Genomic DNA, 19,368 nt, shown 5'->3' on the forward strand with positions numbered 1-19,368 from the left:
AGGGACATCCATCCTGCCTTATTCTTCTGTGCCTGCAAGACACCAGAACAACAGTTAGTGGGGAAAACAAAGAGGCGCAACGGCCTCTCTGTGAGCAGCGAGTTTCCCATGTCCATCTGTGTTGTGTGGGCAACCTGCTGACACCCCCCGCCCCCTCCCAGGTTTGCGCTCCTCCGCTGCGCTGCCTGCGCACGGTGCTCCAGCCACACCGCAGGGGCTGCTTGCACTGGCTGCAGCAAGCTCCAGAAGAACCAAAGAGGGGGAAGAAAAAAGCAGGGATGCAATCAGAGACAGCCACGAGCAAAGTGCCCATGCCATGTCCAATGGGACGCTTTTGCACGACCCTGGGCAATACCTGCAGCCCTGCGGCAGTAAGAGAGCCCGTTTCCAGACTGCCTGGTGCAGTTTGGCCAAGACCTGGGCTCTCCCTGGGCCACCTGGCCTTATCTCTGCACCCAGGCGCAGGTGGAAGTGCATCCAGGGTCTCAGCTTTGGAATAAAACACCCCCCTGGAAGGGGAAAGCATGCACGGGAGAGCTTTCCCCAGCTTTGCAACAGCCCTGGCCGCCTCCCTTTGCCACCCGCACCCTGCGGCACTGCTGGCCTCTGCCCAGCCTGGCAGGGAGGACACACAGTGACCACATCCCACTGGGTCACTGCTCCCAGCCTCCAGTGACGAGAACCACCCCAGCAATGATGCTACAGACGCCACACAGAGAACCAAGACGCTACCATCTCCTTGCAATGCAAACACCAGGAAAAGGCCTAAGTTCAAGCCAAAAAAAAGCAAAAGCGTGGTCATTAACCATCTCATCTCCCCAGCAGATGCCCACAGGAAGAAACGAGACTTGCAAAGGGAGCACTGGATGTGGTGCTTCTCTTTCCACCTCTGCTGTTAACTGGCGGGCATCCGTTCCCACCCTCCTCTCCACGCTCAGGTTCTCCACCCGTAACACACAGAGCCACAACGGAGACTGTACTGCCTGCTCTGAGACCTGGCAGGCAGGGTGCAGCCCCACGCGGAGGAAGATGCTGCTGTCTCCACTCTTCTTAATCGCTAACTGAACCCCGTCTCGAGTCTGGAAGCCAGTCTCTTTCCCGCTGTCCCACTCGTGCGTTTCCCCCATGGGCATCACCTCCACGTGGCTCACAACCCCCCCGATGCTGCAGTCAGGCAGTTCATCTGCGCAGGGGCACTCCCCAGGAGGTGCCAGGCTGCGCTTTCTCGTGATCAATGCATCAAGCCCTCGGCTGTCAGAAGTTCCCATCCCCGCGCTTAACTGTAAACATCATTGAATTTCCTCTTTAAGAGGTTGTGGGCTGGGGACAGAGGGAGTGGCTGGAAAGGGAGGAGGCAAAAATAAGAATAAAACTAAGGAGATCAGCATCTTTTCAAAACCTCAGTGCTCACAGGGAGAGACCTCAGAGCCTTTCCCTTTCTCACAGCCGACAGCGGCGAACTCACTCACAGCCGAATCTGCACTGGTGCAGCCAGGGGGTGACAGTGCAATGGAAACGTCGTCTCCAACCCCCAGGGGGGTTGTTGAGGGCTGTTTCAATCAGCAGCCCAGCTCTCCCTGCCCGCCTCGCCAAGCATCCCAGACAAAGCAGCAGAGAGCCGGCAGGCGGGCAGGCTGCCAACGCCAGCTGGAACCAGCCTCCCTCCGGCAGGACCAACTTTCTACACCAGGGCACTGCGTGAGATCCCAGCTGATACTACAGGCATCGCTACCCCAGGTCCGTCCCGGTCGTTTGGGATTTCAGCGGCCTCAGCCGGCTCCATCCCAGCACAGCTGGTGCCAGCCCCCTCCCTCCTGACAACGCAGCATCACTTTGGGATGGTCCCCATCGGGACAGAGGGATTATTCCTAACCTGCAGGGTGAAAAGGGATGGATTTCCTCTTCCTGGCAGGAAACAGAAACGAGGGTCCAGAGAACATGTACCCACGTCCTTCTGCTGGCTTTAGGGCCAGACCAATGTGCCCCGGAGCTGACGGGGGCGGAGCTGAGCACCCTGCATTCCTCACCTAGCAACCCCAACAATGCGCTGGTACCAACAGAGCTGCTGACCTCACACTGCCACCACGTCAGACTTAGATCAAAATTCGCCACTCCAGCTTAGGGCAAGGGCATCACTGACGGCTGGCAAATGCTCTCCAGCCCCGTCAGCTGCTCCCGCCACCTCCCAAAGCAGCTGGATGCTGGATTGGCCTTTGGTTTTTGGTTGTGGATGGCTGGGTTTTTTGAGATACTAGTGAGAGATGAGAACTTCACAAGTGAAATGCCCTGTGATGCAGCTCAAATGAGCTCTGGCTAAAACTTACACTGTCTGACTGAATTTTAGAGGCACTAGAACTGTGCGCAGGACAAGAGCAGGTTTTGCAGTGTCTGTGTCACCATAGCTGTGCCACGCAGAGCAGCACATCTGCACCATACAGGCTAGAAACCATTAGATTCCTTCTAGAGCTGCTGCTGTGGCAGAGGACGTTCAAGCCTGTGTCTGTTGAAAGACACGATCTCAAACATCCTGTGCAACAGTAGTAATTAACAATGCCCTTGATTTAGAGATGTGGTTGTGATTACTCATTTCAAAGGGCATTGCATCTCCACGTGGAGAAGCAAAGTTCTGTTCAGCCTGTCAGACACTGTTAACCAAGGAGTAAACATCTTGCTGCAGCATTCAGAGATTCCATGCTCAGTCGGCCTGGCTTGTAGCCAGAGAGCGCTGACCCCCTTCAGTTCCTCCTGCTGCACTGGGCCAAAATCTTGCAGCCTGCCAGACAGACAGGATCGTTGTGCAGCAGTGCCAGCCTTCACACGACAGCTGGCCAGTGGACTGGAACTAGCCAGGGAGGCTGTGCTGCACAGGTGGAAGTTAAAAAAAAAAAGAAATCCTGAAGAAATTCAGCTTTTCTCCACATCAGATGGGCTTGGGTTGGGCTCCCTGATCTCCAAAAAAAGAATCCATTGTTGACCCCTTGGAGCAGCAAAGCCTTTCTGGTCTCTACAGCCCAGATCCTCACTCTGATTCTTTCACCCACCTCTCCAGAGCCAGCGGGAGCTGAGTCAGCCATTGGAGCCTGCCTGCGTGTAGCTTCCTCACCCGCCATACCCAGGGTAGCCCTAGAAAGGAGAGATGCGCTCCTGAGAGAGCCTGCAGTGAAAAGGGGAACAGTCTGAGCACGGATGTAGTGAAAACGTTCTCCCCGGTATTTCTACATTGCTATTTGGCGTGTAGCCAGGTGTCTGCTCTGACACACGTCAGAGAAAACCATCCAAATGCCTAAGCCAAGGCAGGGCTTACCTGCTTGGTGACCCGATTGCCTCTTCTAATGTTACTACCAAGTACATTTGATTGATTACTAGCATGCTGGAATGCCACATTGAGTGTTTTGCCTCTTTTTTAAGGCATAAAGCATGAATGCCAAGCAAACGGGCCAGAGGACCTGCCCCGAGCTTGCATTGCTGAGAAGCCAGGAGGCTCCCTGGTCGTAGCTTTTGAAGCAAGTCCCGTGTAGATGTCATGCAGTGCCACAACTCTACAGGCATTCCTGCAGGAGCGGGCTGGAAACTAGGACCATGCGTGGCAATCAGTTAGCTGAGGGGAATGTGCTCGAGCTTGTCTAGACAACAATTAACATGATGAGGCATGTTTGCAGAGCACAGGGGAGTGGGAGACGGATGGCGCCAAGGATGGCGTCAAGGAAAGGTAACACCTTGCTGTTAATTGATGGTAGTTAACCACCAATCAGGGATTGCCTAGTATGTAATTCTTAGCTTAAAGAACCAATCTGTTTAAAGCACGCAGCTTCTGAAAACATATATAAACTCATGATTGTGTACAATAAATCGGCAACTTGTTTGCATCAAGCTGCGTCCCGTCTCTTCATTCGCCGCACATTCCATGTTTTAATAGATCAGTTATGTAAAGCAACCATTCTAGGCAAGGGTTTCACTAACTGCAGGGAAGCTGTCTGGTAGAATAAAGCACATTTTGGAGATGTAGCTCGTATGTACAAATGACCCTCAACAAATCAAATCTAAGGATTTCTCTTGGTTTATTAATATTTGCATTGGTTGTCCAGCAGCCCAATACTGTCCCCAATGGATTAACGCTAAAGGTCTCCAAAAATGTTGGTCCAAAGCTGCAAAGTGTCAATGTATCATGGGATGAAAGGGGGGTGGGGGTGGGGGTGTGAGAACAAACTGGTTCCTGTTCTTAATTTTCTCAGTTGTAAAAAGCAAAATTCAGTCAGTCTTTTTGAGGCTGACGTGCGGAATTAGACTCTATAACTCAAAAGTTATAAAGTAGGTATGTTTATTGCGCGCAGATGCACGGGGGATCGCTCCTCCACAAGCGTGCATGCCCGAAGTGACGAACCATCTCACATTTATACAATGAAACAAATGAATATTCAATTAACGCCTATACATATTCGTTACCTAAACCCCGCTTCGTATGTTAATTAGCTTATCAGTCCGTTTGCTGGAATGTGGTGGTCTTGCAGGTTTGTAGGTGATTCATGTTCTTGTGACCATCCGTGACCATCCGATCTTCTCCAGCAAGGAGTGGTGATTCATGTTCTTGTGACCATCCCATCTTCTCCAGCAAGGAGACTTAGCACTCCCTCCCTCTAGATAGCATTGGAATATCTCTCATCCTTTTCTCATTCTTTTTTAAATAGCCCCTTTGTTAGAGGAAGAAGGGCAGGCGTCTCTCCATCCCCACTTTTGTTAGAGGAAGAAGGGCAGGCATCTCCTCAAAAACTGTAGTTGTTTCCTCAAAGCTGTGTGCCTATGTGACCAGACACTGCACCCATGACCAGTCACCATACCCACATTCCTGGGCAGACATATACAATCACAGTCGGTGTCCATTGTCCCCATTTCACACTATTTCTCCATATCAGAGGCTGCTGGTCAAATGGCCAAACTCAGAAACAGTTTCCCCTGTAACCACTTTATACTAAACTGAAAACCTGTAGTGAAAGTTAGGCTAAAACAACCTGTTGGCACAAAAACTGGGTTAAATTCTTAGTGCTAGCAGTTGCAGAGCAGTACTAATAAAGGCTAATCCTGAAGTGAAACAGACATAAAATAGACACATTTTTCTGGAGAAATAGTCCTAATCCACTCTTGTAAACTCACGGTGCAGTAATAATATTTAAAGGTTCACTTGTTCTAGAGGTTCAATGTTCTTGTTATGAAATGCCTTGAGTTCTCCTTCAGCCTGAGGGATTCTATCAACTACTTTTCTGTTGACATCGTTTAATTTAGAACTACCTTCATTTCTCTAATACACACTTACTAGCGGGTCAGATGCTTCTGAGGCTTCTACAAATGCAGATACTTCTATCAGAGTGCTCCAGTTCTATGGGTAGTACAGTGAAAAGAAACCACATCTCAAAAAGTGGTATTCTCAGCCCCAGGCTTTGGTCACTTGGTCCATTTGTTCATAATTACTATTGATCTAACTTGGTAGAACCAATCAGCCTGACTAATATGGCTCTATCTGGGCTTTTTGTCTGTTAGCTTCTTTAATTCTGTAGAAATGCATGGAAATATCACCTAGACAGTCTGACCTGAAATTGAAATGCCTTTTGTATTTCCAGGTGGAGACCTGCCTGGGAGATGCAGGGGGCTGAAGGGCCACAGATGTGTGAACTTGAGCAGATGATGGGCAAGTGAGTCCTGGAGGAGCAGGGGAGAGACGGAGCTGATCTTCCTCCCTGGTGGGTGCCTTGGTGGCCAGAGCCATGTGCTGCTTCCAGCCTGAAGGTCACTTGGAGCAGCTTGTGTCCCCCCGCCACATCTCAGCTTCGCCACCTACGAAATGAACTTTATGGTGTTTTTTAAAAGTGCTTTGAGCTCTACAGGTGGACTGAACAAGCAATTATTCTGCTGATGGTTTTGTAAAACATTCATCCGTTTGTAATATTAGTAAGGCCTTATGATTCGACCTGCCGATATGGGGGCGTGGGGGATCTGCAGAGGAATGAAAATGGAAATTCTGTTTCCCCGTCCTCGATGCTGGACAAAGTCTGCCTGAAAAAGTTGCCATTGTAGCTGCTGGCGCATTTCTATTTTTAACATAGCTTTTTTTTTCAATATTAGAAATTAAGTTCTCCTCTTCATGGGAGCTCTGGAGAGCTAGTGGTATTTTGACAACCCAAGCAAATGAAATCAAAACAGTTCAAAAACCAAAAGAGGATCTTTAGTCAGGCTGCTGCGTGGCCTTGGGTTTCTGTTTGTGCTTTTTAACCCTTTAACTCCCAAATCTGCTCCATACCCGAGGGAAGGGACGTTTTTTTTAAATTCAGCATTCCTCTTGGGAATGAATCCTCTCTATTTCCTTCCCTCAGACTTTGAGCTAACCTGTGAAATACAAGGCAATCTCGTGACTGTTTTGGAAGACAAAAGCTAAACTATTTTTAAAAGCTCTTTCCAAGAGCATTTCTTTCTACCCTGCAGGGAAGGAAACCCAACAAAGAAAGGGGGAGAACCCACGTGCCTGCAGTACCTCTGTTTTTCCAGGCATCTTTGAGTTTCTAATTTGTAAAATGCTCTTTAAGTGGCCTGTGCATCATCACGTGTCTGGGCTGGAGGCACCAAGTACAGGGGTGGACATCAAAGTAACGCAAGGATGGACACACATAGCATCCAGTGTGCCCCTGAAAATGATCCTTTTTCTTGGCCTGCTTGTTGGAACATGGTCTTGCAGTGCAGCCTCCCGCTGCCAGGACATGGCGCTTTCCTTGGTGTGGGATGAAGGCGACGGTCTCCTCTGCAGCCTTCTCCCCTTTTGCGGACAGGTACAAGGCACTGGACTGTCCCAGCAACTGTGAGACGATAACCATCCTCAACGTCACCCCCTTGGAAGTAGAGGCGCATTTCTCCTTTGAGCGCGATCTCAAGGCGGACACGTTCCTTGTAGAACCTCCCAGCATGAGGCTGAAACCGGACGAGAAGCAGGTAGGGGACAGCAGGTAGGGCAGGCACTGGTGTAAGTGCCCAGGAGCCATTCCTCCTGCTCACTGAGTGCTCTTCTGTATTTCTTGTTTCGGGGACGGGGCTAGAAGCTGAGCATTTGGGCGTACCCCACTTCAGCTGGTCTGGTGGAAGACAAGCTCGTCTGCCGCATTAAGGAGAACCCAGAGCCGGTGGTCTTCCCCCTGTGCTGCCAGGGGGTGAAGGTGGAGCTGAGGGTCAGCCCCAAGCACGTGCATTTCAACAGGCTGCTTCTGCACAGGTCAGTCATCCCGCGGCCCCTCTGCTGGGGACGGGTGCTGTCGGTGAGCTCCCCTTCAGCCTCTCTGGCTGGCTGCATGGCCCTTCAGGCTGGATGTTGGGCTGGCGTCCCTCTTTCTGCCAGCAGTTCCCGGTCTCTTGCTCACCGTTCCTTGCTGGCTTGGTTCTCTCAGGACAGCCGCAAGCTCTGTAGCCCCCCAGCAACGTGGTGCAATGGGCATCTTGATTCATTTGTATCTCGTCTGCTGGTTCGGAGAGCAGTGCAGTTGCTCCTCCTTATGTCCCTTCTGTTGGATACACCGTTAGCACCCAGCCCTTCCCCAGGACCTCACCTCTGAGACTTGTGACACAGAGAAAACATTTAACTAATGTTATGGATACTATAAATACTGGATGTGTATAGATAAAGATATATATATAAACTAATGCATAGGGCTGCTCCAAGATGCGTTCAGTTGCAAGGCCTATCCTGACCATCGAGCAGCTGGTGCAGGGTGTCTTTCTGCCTCTGCAGGGAGGACAGCAAGACCCTGGTCCTGCGAAACAGCACCCTGCTGCCTGTGGCCTGGCGGCTCTGTGGGCTGGAAAACCTGGGCGAGGACTTCTCCGTGTCACAACGTGAGGGCATCGTTGGTCCGCGCACGGAGTTTGACGTGCATCTGTATTTCAAGCCCACAAAGGCTCTCAACATTGAGAAGAAGATCCGACTGGAGGTGAGGGGGACTGTGCCCTCCCTGGCAGGGCAACGAGATCTTTGGGGTGGAGGCTGTGCTTGAAGGGTTCCCTGCAAAGAGGGGGACAAAGGATGAGCCTTCCCGAGGTTCCTTTCTACCCGTATCGCCGGGGGGGCAGGCCCTTAGCGGCAAGGAACTTGCTCTTATAGCTGAGCTTCAGGGGGCATGTGTGCTGCCGGGCCAGGGAGAGCTGCACCTGAGGGACACAAGGCTGCTGTGACCCCAACTTCTGCTGCCTCAGCCTGGGTTCACCAGAGCACATGGTGCATCCCTGAGCATCTGCGTCAGCCCAGACAACCAGGCGCTGTGTCCTGAGCCCGCGTTACAGCCACCTTGCCGCTGTGCGTGGTTGAATGCTGTTGTTTGGTTGTCCAGACCTCGGCGTGCTCCCTGCGCCCATGCTGGAGCCTGTCCGGGGCTCTTAACGGAGAGCAACAAGCTGTCACCCTGGGCTTTTGTTCCCCGTGGTTTGGGGGCTGCACTTCAGTGAGGATGCTGGGTGATTGAAGGGGAGAGGGTTGACGGTCAATGCCACCTGCTCTGGGACACCTCACAGTTCTTGAGGTTGTTTTTCCATCGCTGTGTCTGCCCGGGTGCTTCCGCGGCAGCACTCCCTGCTGAAGGAGTGCCGAGCTGGGCTGGTAGGGCTTCTTACTGCAGCAGCATCTCGCTGGGTCAGCCCGTGAGCTGAGCAGGTTGGGAGAGTTTGGGAATCCACAAGTGCTTGTCAAGCAGGGGAGGCCATGGTGGAAGCAGCCAGCAGAGACAAGGACTCGTATGTTGTCTACCAAAAGAATTTAAGAGAACGGTCTAAGCACTGTTGGTTTCTCGCTGCCTCAGGTTTCAGATGCAGAAAACATCCTGGGGATTGTCCAGACCGAAAATATCCTCATTTCTGCAGAGGGCTATGATGTTGCTCCAATCATCAACATTCCTAAAGGTCAGTGGATGCCCCAAAACAAAGCAGTCTGGGTGCGTTGCCTTGCCTTGGCAGGTGAGCAACCAAAGCGCTTGGGATGGGGTAGCATGCAAGCGTGGCCCGGTCACATAAAGCGCGTATCCTGCAAGTTGAGTGGAGTGAAGGGCTGTCAGGGCACAGCCAGCCTCGAGTCTCTCGCCCCTGAGCTTTGCAGTGTGCAGGTTGGTCTGGGGGCTTAGAAACCACAGCGATGTGAGCGAGCAATTGGCAGCTCCTGAGGGCTCAGCAGGGCACATAAAGTTGTTGGATCAGTGCTTGGAAGCAAGAAGACAGAAACCCAGCTCCTCACCTGCTAAACCCTGCAGATATTCTCCGAGTAAGAAGAGCAAGGGCAGCAAAGTAGCTAAAGAAAATTTCCAAGAACGGAAACTTCCTGAGAAGGGTTTTGGGCTGCCTGAGAACTCCCAGTGTCATAGAACAGTTTGGGTTGGAAAGGACCTCAAAGATCGTCTTGTCCCAACCCCCCTGCCATGGGCAGGAACACCTTCCACTAGTCCAGGTTGCCCCAAGCCCCGTCCAACCTGGCCTTGAGTGGGGCAGCCACAGCTGCTCCGGGCAGCCTCTGCCAGTGCCTCGCCACCCTCACAGTGAAGAATTTCTTCCCAACAGCTCATGTAAATCTCCCCTCCTCCAGTTCAAAGCCATTGCCCCCTGTCCTGTCACTACAGCCCCCCAGGAAACACCTGTCCCCACCTTTCTTATAAGCCCCATGTCAGTATTGAGAGGCCAATTGAAATTGGCCTGGAAGTGTTGAAATATCTGTCTTGTCACTTGGTGTGGTCTGTAGCAGCTCACTAATACTCCCCGTTTCTTGCCTGGCTCTGCGGGTTTTCTGCAGGTGCAGGTGGCACCGTGGATTTTGGAGTCCTGAAAGTCCTGGATGATGCGAAGCAAGTGCTGACTCTGAGGAACAAGGGGAAGTACGAGATTGCGTACAGGTGGGTCCAGCTGCCTGCTCTGTGAACGCGTGGTGCCACCATCTGCCCAGGCCTGCCTTCTCCTCCTGCCCATGGCTAGAACCGCTTCCCGTGCTGGCTGCCTCGTGGTCTGGTTAAATAAAAAGCCCGGGCTCCCTAATCTCAAAGACTTTAAGGGAGAATGCAGCCCCACACCAGAAGTCCTTCACAGCTGAGCAGGAACCAGAAGGAGAGGCCCTGAAATTGAAGCCACTCACTGCTGAGATCCATTGCCTTCCTCTGAGGGGCAGCTCCTTTCTCTTTATGACTCTTTAAAGGAGGGGATGAGAAAATTGGGTGTCGAGGTTAGTTTGCAACACTCATGATGGTCTGCACTCTCTCAAGATCTGAGATTCCCCAAGCAGAGCTGGACTCTTTCCCTTTTAATTTTTTTATGGTCTTATGTCAAGTCCTGGCTGTGCTGGTGGCACTTGTACTTTTAACTGCAGAGGTCTTTGTTCCTTCCCTTTCTCCCCAGTTTCCAGCTGAAAGCTGCAGGCACCACCATACCAGACCTGGCAAGCCACTTCACTATCCAGCCGCAGAAGGGCCTGCTGGCTGCCTCCGGGCGCCCTGTGCAGGTCCAGGTGTTCTTCCACCCCAAGACGGAAGTGAATATCGAGGACAAACCCATCCTGCACTACCAGGTGAGCTGCCCCAGCCAGGCAGTGGTGGCACAGCACGTCTTGGGAGCGTGAGCAGGACAGGTGCCTTCTGGAAGGAGGGCTTTAGCTGGGTAATTCTCGTAGGTGACAGCAATGTCTCAGAAAACATTTGTGATGCTTCCTAAGCGGAGCTGAAAGTCTGGCTCCGGAGGAGGCGTTGAAACAGGGAGGATGAGCTGATGGGGACCTGGGATGGGATCAGGGAACAGAGTCAGAGGCTGGCCTCTTTGCTGGTTTTACCAAGCCCTCCTCTGGCTGCAGGTGATGGAGCCCAGCATCTGCGGAGGAGGCGAGACCGTCGCCGTCATCCCAGTGAGGGTGTCGGCGAAAGCTGTGTTCAGCAAGTACAGCATTCACCCCGCCTCGCTCATCAACTTCGGTGCCATGGTGAAGGGCAGCAGGAAAACCTGCACCTTCATGCTGGAGAACAAAGGCAGCCTTGACTTTAAATTCCTCATCTACCGAGCAGACCAGGACGCATCCCGATTGCAAGAGAAAAGGTGAGAGAAGACCTGCATCACCTGTCCTGCCTGAGGAGGCACGACAGCGTGGCTGGTGTGTGACAGGCAGCCCAGACACCTGGGTTATTGTCCAGTTCACGTCACCTGCTTGTGAACAGGGAGTGGAAAAGTGCCTCAGTGTCCCCGTGTGTCGGGCAAAGCTGGTGATACAGCTGAGCTGTCTGTAAGCTGCAGGAGGTGCCGCCGGGGGCTGCGAGGGGCAGGGAGGCTTTCCTCTGTGGGGAGGGGAAGGTCAGCTTTGGCTTCAGAGGAAGGCAGGGTGGGGGCTCAGCATGATGGATGTTTCTGCTTTCTCCTCTTAGTGGATGTCAAATGAAATCTGCCCACTCTGGCAAGAGTGAGAACTTACACCAAAGGACTTCCTCAGCCAAGAAAAGCAAGCGCTCGCTGCAGAAGGTTGCCAGCCCCTCCATGCAGGTGGGTGGCTCCCGCTCCCCAAGACACACTGCTGCAGGTGCTGGGGGAGGACGCTGATGGGGGCTCATCACCGTGGGGTGGGACATGGTCTGCACGATGGAGGTCCGTCATCTCCCAGCCACAAGCAGAGGCAGGAGCTGCTCAGTTGCACTGACAGTCCCGTGCTCTGGCTCAGACTTGGAGTTGTGGGGTCAAGAGAGAGGAGCAGGTCCCGTGTTTTGGTGGCTGCTGGCCAAAATAGGACTGTGAATACCACAGATGTGGGCACGTTCCTGTTTGAAGTCCCACTCTGTAGATACCAGATGACCTTGTGTTTTCGTCTTCCCAGTCCCCTCCCTTCCCTCCCGTCACTTCTCACAGTTATTTCTGCTCTCCTGTTTTACCCCTGAGGCTGGAGGATCCCAGCTAGCACCTTCACCTTTTACACCCAAACTCCGTCCTCTGTGCCAGCCAGGATAGGCCTGCAGCTCCTCCTGGCTTGTCCCTCTCGTCCTGGGGCTGCCTCTGGGCCGTGGAGTCATCCCTCCCTGCCCTGGGACTGGGGGCTCGGCCTGGCTGGAGGTTGAGGAGTGGCGTACTCCTTGCTGGGGATGCTCAAGGCTGGGCTGCTGGACGTCAGCCTCTCCTGGGACTCTTTCTGCAGGCTCGCGTCACTCTAGGCATGTTCACGGTGTACCCTGGCTTTGGTTCCATCCCTCCTGGGGGCCAGCAGATGATCACGGTGGATTGCTCTGTGGAATCACTGGGGACGTGCGAGGAGCACCTGCGCATCGATATCAGCGACAGAGACCCCCAGGACAATCCCCTCGGCATCCCCTATACCCTGCTGGCTGAGTCCTGCCTCCCAGGTACGCCCCGTCCACAGGTTCCCACAGCCAGACCTGCTGCTGGTCAGCACCTGAACTTATTGCTTGGTTAGAGAGGCGCCCTGACCTTGAAGCTAAACCCTAAAATCCTCAGAGGTTCCAGTTCTTTTCAAGTCAGCCAGCGGGGAGAGGCTGGGAGGGATGCATGGAAGGATAAAAGGAAAGCAATACTCCTTGACTGGGACTGAGCTCCATCCTCGCAGCCGACCCCCCGCCCAAGGCTGGGTTTTGCAGTGACCTGGGCAGAAAGGGTTTATCAAGCCTTCCGAGAGGCCAGCAGGGTCCCGAAAAATTCATCAGGAATTCAGCATTCAGCCCTCCCTCTGCTCTGCTCCACAGCATTTGTGGTTGATGACATCGAGTCCATCTTTGAGGAGCATCGAATCTGCAGCAACGTCAACCTCTGCCAGACCCCGCAGACGATGCGAGACAAGGGTGTGTATGTCAGAGATGAGAACAAGTTTATCTTCACCGACGTTCGGGTTGGGCACTGGGCCACAGCTCGCTTCAAGATCCACAATGTCAACAAAGTCCCCTGCAATGTGGTCCTTTCCATCAAACCCATCGCCGGTGAGGTAAGAACAAGAGGCCAAGGTGACCGTTGCTCTTTACAGGCTGCGCTGCCTTGTTCTCCAGACTCGTTGCTTCCTCTTGCCCGCCCTAGTCCAGCTCCGTGCAGGTCAGGCTACAGGGGGGAGCAGCAGTGCCAGGGTGGCAGTTCTGAATTTGGCACGTCTCGAGCAAGGCTTTGGCTCACCGCTCTGGCTGGGTCTTTGGTGGGAGACCCAAACCCTTCTGCACATCTCTTGGAAGCCCGCTCAGAGGGGGCCTTTACTGGCCTGACGTGCCTGGGCTCAAAGCAGACCATTCCCTCAGGCTCCCTGGCCTTTTCCTTCTCTTTAAAGGCCAGTTTGAGGTTAGTTGCGGGGTTTCCGTGCAGTGCCCCCCTCCCTTGTGTGCTGGGGTGGCTGCCCAGTGCTCAAAGCCAGCTTTTGCGCTCCTGGGCTCCCTGTGCAAGGTCAGCACCGCTTTGGAGTCACCCCTGCGATGGAAGGAGCCTGCCCAGGGCAAGCAGGAAGGGAGACACGCTGTCTGGGGCTGTTCCCGGTGACGCATATGAGAATAAGACTGCGTACGAAACACTGAAGGATGTTTCCTCCTAACACGGCTCTGTGGGTTCCCCCAAGTTTCACAGCCCCATCAGTGACATTTTCAAGGTGGATCCCGTTCGGATGTGCGTGCCCAGCTGCTCCCACGCCTTTGCTACGGTGACCTTCACTCCACAGATGATGCAGAGCTACCAGTGCACTTTTGAGGCTTCCCTCGATGTCCTGGCGAGGTAACTCCCCCTGTGAAATGTGGGCGGGGGGACCTGCCTGATGGCTGCCCCTCCTCTGGGAGGACCCCGACCTCTTGTTAACCCTGATGCTCTCAGTAGCCTTAGGCAGAGTGCTTAGCATTAGAGAATAGAGGAGGCGGTAACTACTAGACAGAGTAGAAAGAGAAGGGGTTATAGCTTAGCCTCTGCGAGTGACTGTGAAGACAGTGCAGCATTTGGTGGCCAGCTGGGAGTTAGTGAATCAGCAAGAAATGGAGATGTGCAACAGTTGAGCTGGGGCTTTCCAAGGACAAAGGTTTAGATGAAGCCGTTTCTGTGCCAGCCAGCCAGCGTGCATTATTTCCTCCTTGTTTCTGTTAAAATGAGATGATTGTATGTGATTACCTGGGGTATGTTAAGCTATTCTCTGTCAAAGGAGCGACTGGAGCCCTTCTAAAAGAGGAGCCCAGTTCCCCTGTCCTGGGACGTGTGTACCAGGGCTCTGACCGGCTCTTCCCCAGCCGTTTAGTGGCTGAGTCAGGACAAGTCAGCTTTCTGCTCTAGTACGCAATTCCTTTTTTAGCGTCCTTGGAAATAATCATTACTGATGGTGCTATTTATTTTTCCCTTCTTGCTTTTATACTATTTCCATGCTGCGCTCGTGCTTTTTGCATGTGTCTCATATCATCGCAGCCAGTGAATTTGCCATGTCTCGCCTGTCGCCTCATTATTTACCTGCTGTGCTGCATGATTCGATTCAGTGACATGTTCTTTAACTGCTACTCTGGAAGGCTCTGGCTCTTCAGAGCTCTTGTGAATGGCCCTGATTGGATTGGGAGGAGGGGGGTGGAGGAGACCTGTGTCGTGGGGTACAGGAGCACCAGCCAGGGAAAATGCAGTGGGTGGCCCCTCTTTGTTGCTTGCCAGGTGGGAAATTGGTTAGTGCCGGCCGTCACGATCTCTCCTCTGCCTTTCCTGCAGCCCTGCAGCAATTAAAGCGCAAAGCCTGACCTTCCGTGTCAGTGGAGATGGGACTCTGCCTCGGGTGACAGTCCTGCGCCCGGTACTTCACAGTAAGAGAGGGAACCCTCTGCTGGTCTTTAAGAAGCTGTTGCTGGGTGATTCACAAAAGCTCCCTCTGGTCCTTCATAATGGTGGCACCCTACCTGTCCAGGTGAGGACCTGCTCAGGGAACGCTCTGGTCTGGGAACAAGTGCTTGTCTCGTGGAGAAAAGGTCCCAGGAAGCATGGCAGACCTGGAAACAGCTCTCAGAAATTCTTTTTAAGCAAATGACTGACTTGTAATTTCCAGGAAGAGAGTTCCTCTTGGAAATGCGATTTTTCTGACTAGCCTATCCTTTTCAGTTAAATACAACGCAAGAAAGTTGGTGGGGTGTTTTCCCCCCATCTCTCTTCTCACGCTTTGATTCTCGGGTGGGCACGTGTGATGTCCTAGTTGCATTAGGTTGTATTTGATCCCATTTTACTACACTTTAATGAAAAATTCTGTTCATTACTTTTGTATCCCAGCGCCTCTGAACGCTTCTTTTTTCTGTCTAGTTTTACTTGAACTTTGTAAGTTTAGCTAAGAGCTGTGTTTGAAGCGGGGAAGCATGCTGGATGCCCCGTGCTGGACCAGCACCAGTACGGTGCCAACCCACGTGTCACCCTGTACCCACAGCAGTGTGGTTGTGCTCTGTGTTCCTTTTTCTCAGTTGACGATAGACCTGTTGGATGAAGCGGGAGTTTTCTTCTTGAAAGCCAGGCCCACCACACAATGCGTCTACCAAGCTGGGGGCGTGAAGGAGGACTCTCCTGCAGGAGGTAAACCCAGTAAGCGTGAAGCGCGGTCATCCACACAGGGGAGAAATGTGTGCCCTGCTCTTGGCTTGGCCAAGCAGCCGCCAAATGTTAGATGTTGTTTCTTCGCTGGGGCTCTCTGTACCCCCAGCTTTTCATGTGGACTCTGCGCACGGCTTCCTCCTAGAAAGTGGTTGGAAGTTTTTTCTGTTCCTCTGGACATGGTGGGTTGAGTTGCGGGGGGCTGTCACCACTTCAGCGGACCATCTGAGGTCTTTGCTGCGTGTGGGAGTAGCAGCCTGAATGGAGGCAGCCCCTGAGCCCACAGCCAGCCAACAGAAGCCAAACCCATTCTTTGGCTCAGCTTTACGTGTGGCAGGAGCTGACTGACTGCAGTTTGAGTGAGCGCTGGGTGTTAACCTGTGTTTAAGGCACTTCAGCAGTGATACGCGTGGTGCTGTCGTAGCCTTGTGAGCATAGGAGGAGGGTCTGGCACCATTGGTGGGAGAACCTGTGCTTAGAGGTAGCTGGGTTTCAACCCCTTACGCCCCACAGAAATATTTCAGCGGTACAGCTGTATCACTTGTCGCTGATTTCATTGCTGTGCAGAGAGGAAGCCTCACACCGCTCTCCTGGTCCTGCTCCGTGGGGAATTAGCAGAGTTTGACGTGCTTTTCAAACCCACCCTGGCCCAACGTGTGGAAGGCAGGATCCACTTGTCGGTGGTGAACAACCCGTATGAGGAGACCGACATTCAGCTGGTGGGCGAAGGCTACGAGGATGACTTCACGCTAGATAACATCCACGGACTGGTGGCAGACAGTGAGGAGGAGGAGAATGCTGAGGGCAATCTAGAGGAAGACGTAATTGAGGGTAAGAGAGGAAAGGCTGCCCAGGTGGATCAAGGAACAGGAAAACAGACGTTTCTGCTCACCCTGTGCCGCGCACCTGCGGTCCAGCTTTAGCAGCCAGATCCTGCTGCCTTTTGTAGCCTGCAGAGGCTTAAGAGGCAGCTTGAGAGCAGAAGAGAAGATCGTCTGTCAAGGGAGAAGCTTGCAGGCTAGCAGGGAAGGGTCAGAGATACCCGCGTTCAGCTGAGTATCTCCAAAAGGAGGGCTGCCAGCCCATGGTATGCTATGGAGATGAAGCCCGTGTCTAATGATTTGTGCCCTCGATATACGCAGCCTGTGCTGTCACCCCCTGGCCTGGCGGTCTGGGAGCGTGCTGGCTCTGTGCAGAGGGGCAGTGCATGCTGTGCTGCGTGGCTCTGCACAGCCACAGCCACGGGTTTAGGGATGTGGCAGGGCGCTTCCATGGGAGCGGTAGGATGGGGAACTGCGTCTCCCCAGGGAGGAAGGCTTGGAGCAAGGAAGAGTTGGCCACGCCTGTCTCTGTGGATGTGAGGGGGGTGGATGGACCTCAGGCACACTGAGACCTCCTGCTCTCCTTCCTAGCAGCTGCCAGAGTGAATCACATCCCGTTCGGGGACTGTCACATCGGGAAACCCTACAGCGTGACCTTCACCATCACCAACCGCAGCAGGACGGAGGCGATGCGGTTTGAGTGGCTGGCAGACACCCCATTTCACTTCTCCCCCAAGGTGAGTTTGGGTGGCTCTGCCTTTTCCCATTGCTCCAGCCCTGCCCGGCGGGTTCCCAGGAGCTGGCAGGGAGTCACCACGTACCGGTGAGAGCCTGTTTCAGTGCCACAAAGGAGCTGCAATCCCTGGCTTAGCTGGCACGGGGCTGTCAACCCCACAGAAAAGGCTCAGTGTTACGGGAGGTGGCATCTTTTGTATTTTCCTCTGTCAAACCCCAGATGAATACACGGTAAGAGGCAGATTCCTGGCACAGCTGCTCACCACATCGATCGATCTCTTTGCTGTCAGTCCTGCCCTTGCTAGTGATTCCAGTTAGGTCTTGGCTCTCTGGTTCTCCCTAGGTGGGACACCTCCATGCTGGCTGTGCTAAGGCCATCACAGTGACCTTGAAATCGGATGTCGCGGTCACCTTCAAAATGCACCCTGTGAAGTGCAAGGTGGCTAGGATCACCTTCCCGCTGCCGCCGGAGCAGATTAAAGACTGGGATGACTGCCTGCACACCATCAAGTGGGTGGATACCACCATGAGGGGCCCAGGAGCCACGTGGCCTGTGAAGAAGAAGGTAAGAAACGCAAACAGGAAAAGCTAACGGAGCTGCTACAAAAAAACCCTGGCAGGCCACCATCTCTGCTGGCTGAGCAGCTCCTGCGTCCTCCTGACGTTTAATCCACCCGTGAGGTTCACCCGCAGTGCGTTTTGGGGGAGAGGCAGATGCAGTGACCTGTGACACCAACACAAAATGGGGAGGTCTTTTGACAAGACACGTTTAGCCACATGCAAACTACCGGTCTCTGCCAAAAGCTGAAGTGTTGCAACCTGTGTTGAACGGGAGGGCACATTTTACGATTTTATCACGTTTTGTGGTGTTAAAATTTCTTCATCGAATTCAGTGCCTTTTCACCAACAAGGAGTTTAAGGCGCTGCACTCTGACTCTTGTTTTGGAGTGGAGAGCCACACTAGTGCTCTTGTGTGTGCGCTGGCCAGCCCACCGGCACATGGTGGGTGAGCTGTCAGCTCTGCCTACACCGATAGCAGAGATTTTGGTGGTGGTGCCCATGTTGTGTGGGATATCTCATTGTGGAGCAGCCCAGGTGCTGCGTGGCAGTCGTGCAGCAGTCTGGAGAAGCATCGCTCCAGAAAGTGCCACACACACGTACCTGGCACGTGTTCCTCCCTAGTTTCTGAGCCTTTTTAAGAGCTGTAAACCACACTTCTTCCCCATCAGCAGCAGCAGTCGGAGGCTTTCCTAGTGAGTTCGTCCCCATTCCAAAACGCCCGTCCCCAGCCCTCACCAGCGTGGCTGTTGCCCCACACATGGTGTCTGGAAAGCACCTCCCGCTAAGACAAGAGGGAAAAGGTGCTTTCTGGTTTTGTTCAGTCTTGGGGTTCTCCATCCACAGAACTCCCACAGGGGAACTTAATCCTAATTTAGAGGCCTGCTGGATCTGTAGCGGGCCATGAAAAAGGTCTGACACTCTACAGGGTTGAAACACAGGGACAGGTACCTATGACCCAGTCATTGTCCCCATGGGTGTATTCTCAGTCATGGTGGTGATTATGGTGTTCAGTCGGTAGAAACAAACACTGTAATGGAAGGGTTAAATTTTGTCACCTTCCCGGGGAAATAAATGGGAATGGTCCTTTCTAGCCCCTGTACGAGGCTGATCTTGGAGGCCAAAAGCCTCCTCTTGCTCAGCCGGGCTTTCTAGGCTCTGCTCAGTGATTCTTCCCTTTCCTGTTTGGAGGTGATCGAGACAGACCCAGAACCAGCTCACACTGTCCTGGAGGAGAGCAGCCGTGAGGTGGAGCTTTGCCTCAGTGCTGTTGTCGACTACGCTGAGCTCAAGCTGGATACGGACACGATTCAGTGCAAGGAGACCTTGCCCTTCCAGACGAGGACATTCCCGTGAGAGCCAGAGGCCAGGCAGGGACCCGTGCGTGGGAGCTGCCTTTGCCCAGGGCTGACCTGGTGCCTGCTTCGCCGGAGCTGTGCCGTGCTCTCTGGTGGCCTCTGCTTCTCCTTCTGCTCGTGGTCTGGTGAAAATAAAGGCAATAAAGTGCCAATAAAGGCAAAAAATAAAACACTGACATGTTTATTGTTTGGCCACTTAATAAACCTCTTCTAATTTCTAACTGGGTGATTAGGCCTGGCGGGGGGTGGGGGCAGGGGTGTGTGTGCTGCTGCCTGCTGGTTCTGAGGTTTCAGCTTCCACACACCCTGGGCGCCTGGAGATGCCTCACATGTGGACTCGAGTCCCTTCT

At 53.3% G+C, this 19,368-nt stretch overlaps 1 protein-coding gene and 1 long non-coding RNA gene across 2 annotated transcripts; one reads left to right on the forward strand and one right to left on the reverse strand.

Moving 5' to 3' along the window:
* Positions 1-2: 2 nt before the first annotated feature.
* On the reverse strand, positions 3-5,618 carry LOC121080235. Its single transcript, XR_005825306.1, has 3 exons — positions 5,583-5,618; positions 3,042-3,154; positions 3-32 (listed from the first exon to the last, which is right to left on the reverse strand). It is a non-coding gene; the product is annotated as an uncharacterized LOC121080235 (long non-coding RNA).
* Positions 5,619-6,765: 1,147 nt separating this feature from the next.
* Positions 6,766-19,128, forward strand: LOC121080230 (hydrocephalus-inducing protein homolog). The gene is made up of 17 exons (XM_040578085.1): positions 6,766-6,972; positions 7,077-7,249; positions 7,763-7,961; positions 8,823-8,922; positions 9,800-9,899; positions 10,396-10,564; positions 10,844-11,082; positions 11,406-11,520; positions 12,164-12,368; positions 12,726-12,961; positions 13,574-13,725; positions 14,686-14,878; positions 15,420-15,528; positions 16,114-16,377; positions 16,959-17,104; positions 17,446-17,667; positions 18,852-19,128. The coding sequence occupies exons 1-17, from the start codon at positions 6,766-6,768 to the stop codon at positions 19,014-19,016; spliced, it is 2,994 nt and encodes a 997-aa protein (XP_040434019.1). The 3' UTR covers positions 19,017-19,128.
* Positions 19,129-19,368: the final 240 nt, after the last annotated feature.

The sequence above is a fragment of the Falco naumanni genome, chromosome 23 (genome assembly GCF_017639655.2).
Source record: "Falco naumanni isolate bFalNau1 chromosome 23, bFalNau1.pat, whole genome shotgun sequence".
Lineage (NCBI taxonomy): Eukaryota > Metazoa > Chordata > Aves > Falconiformes > Falconidae > Falco > Falco naumanni.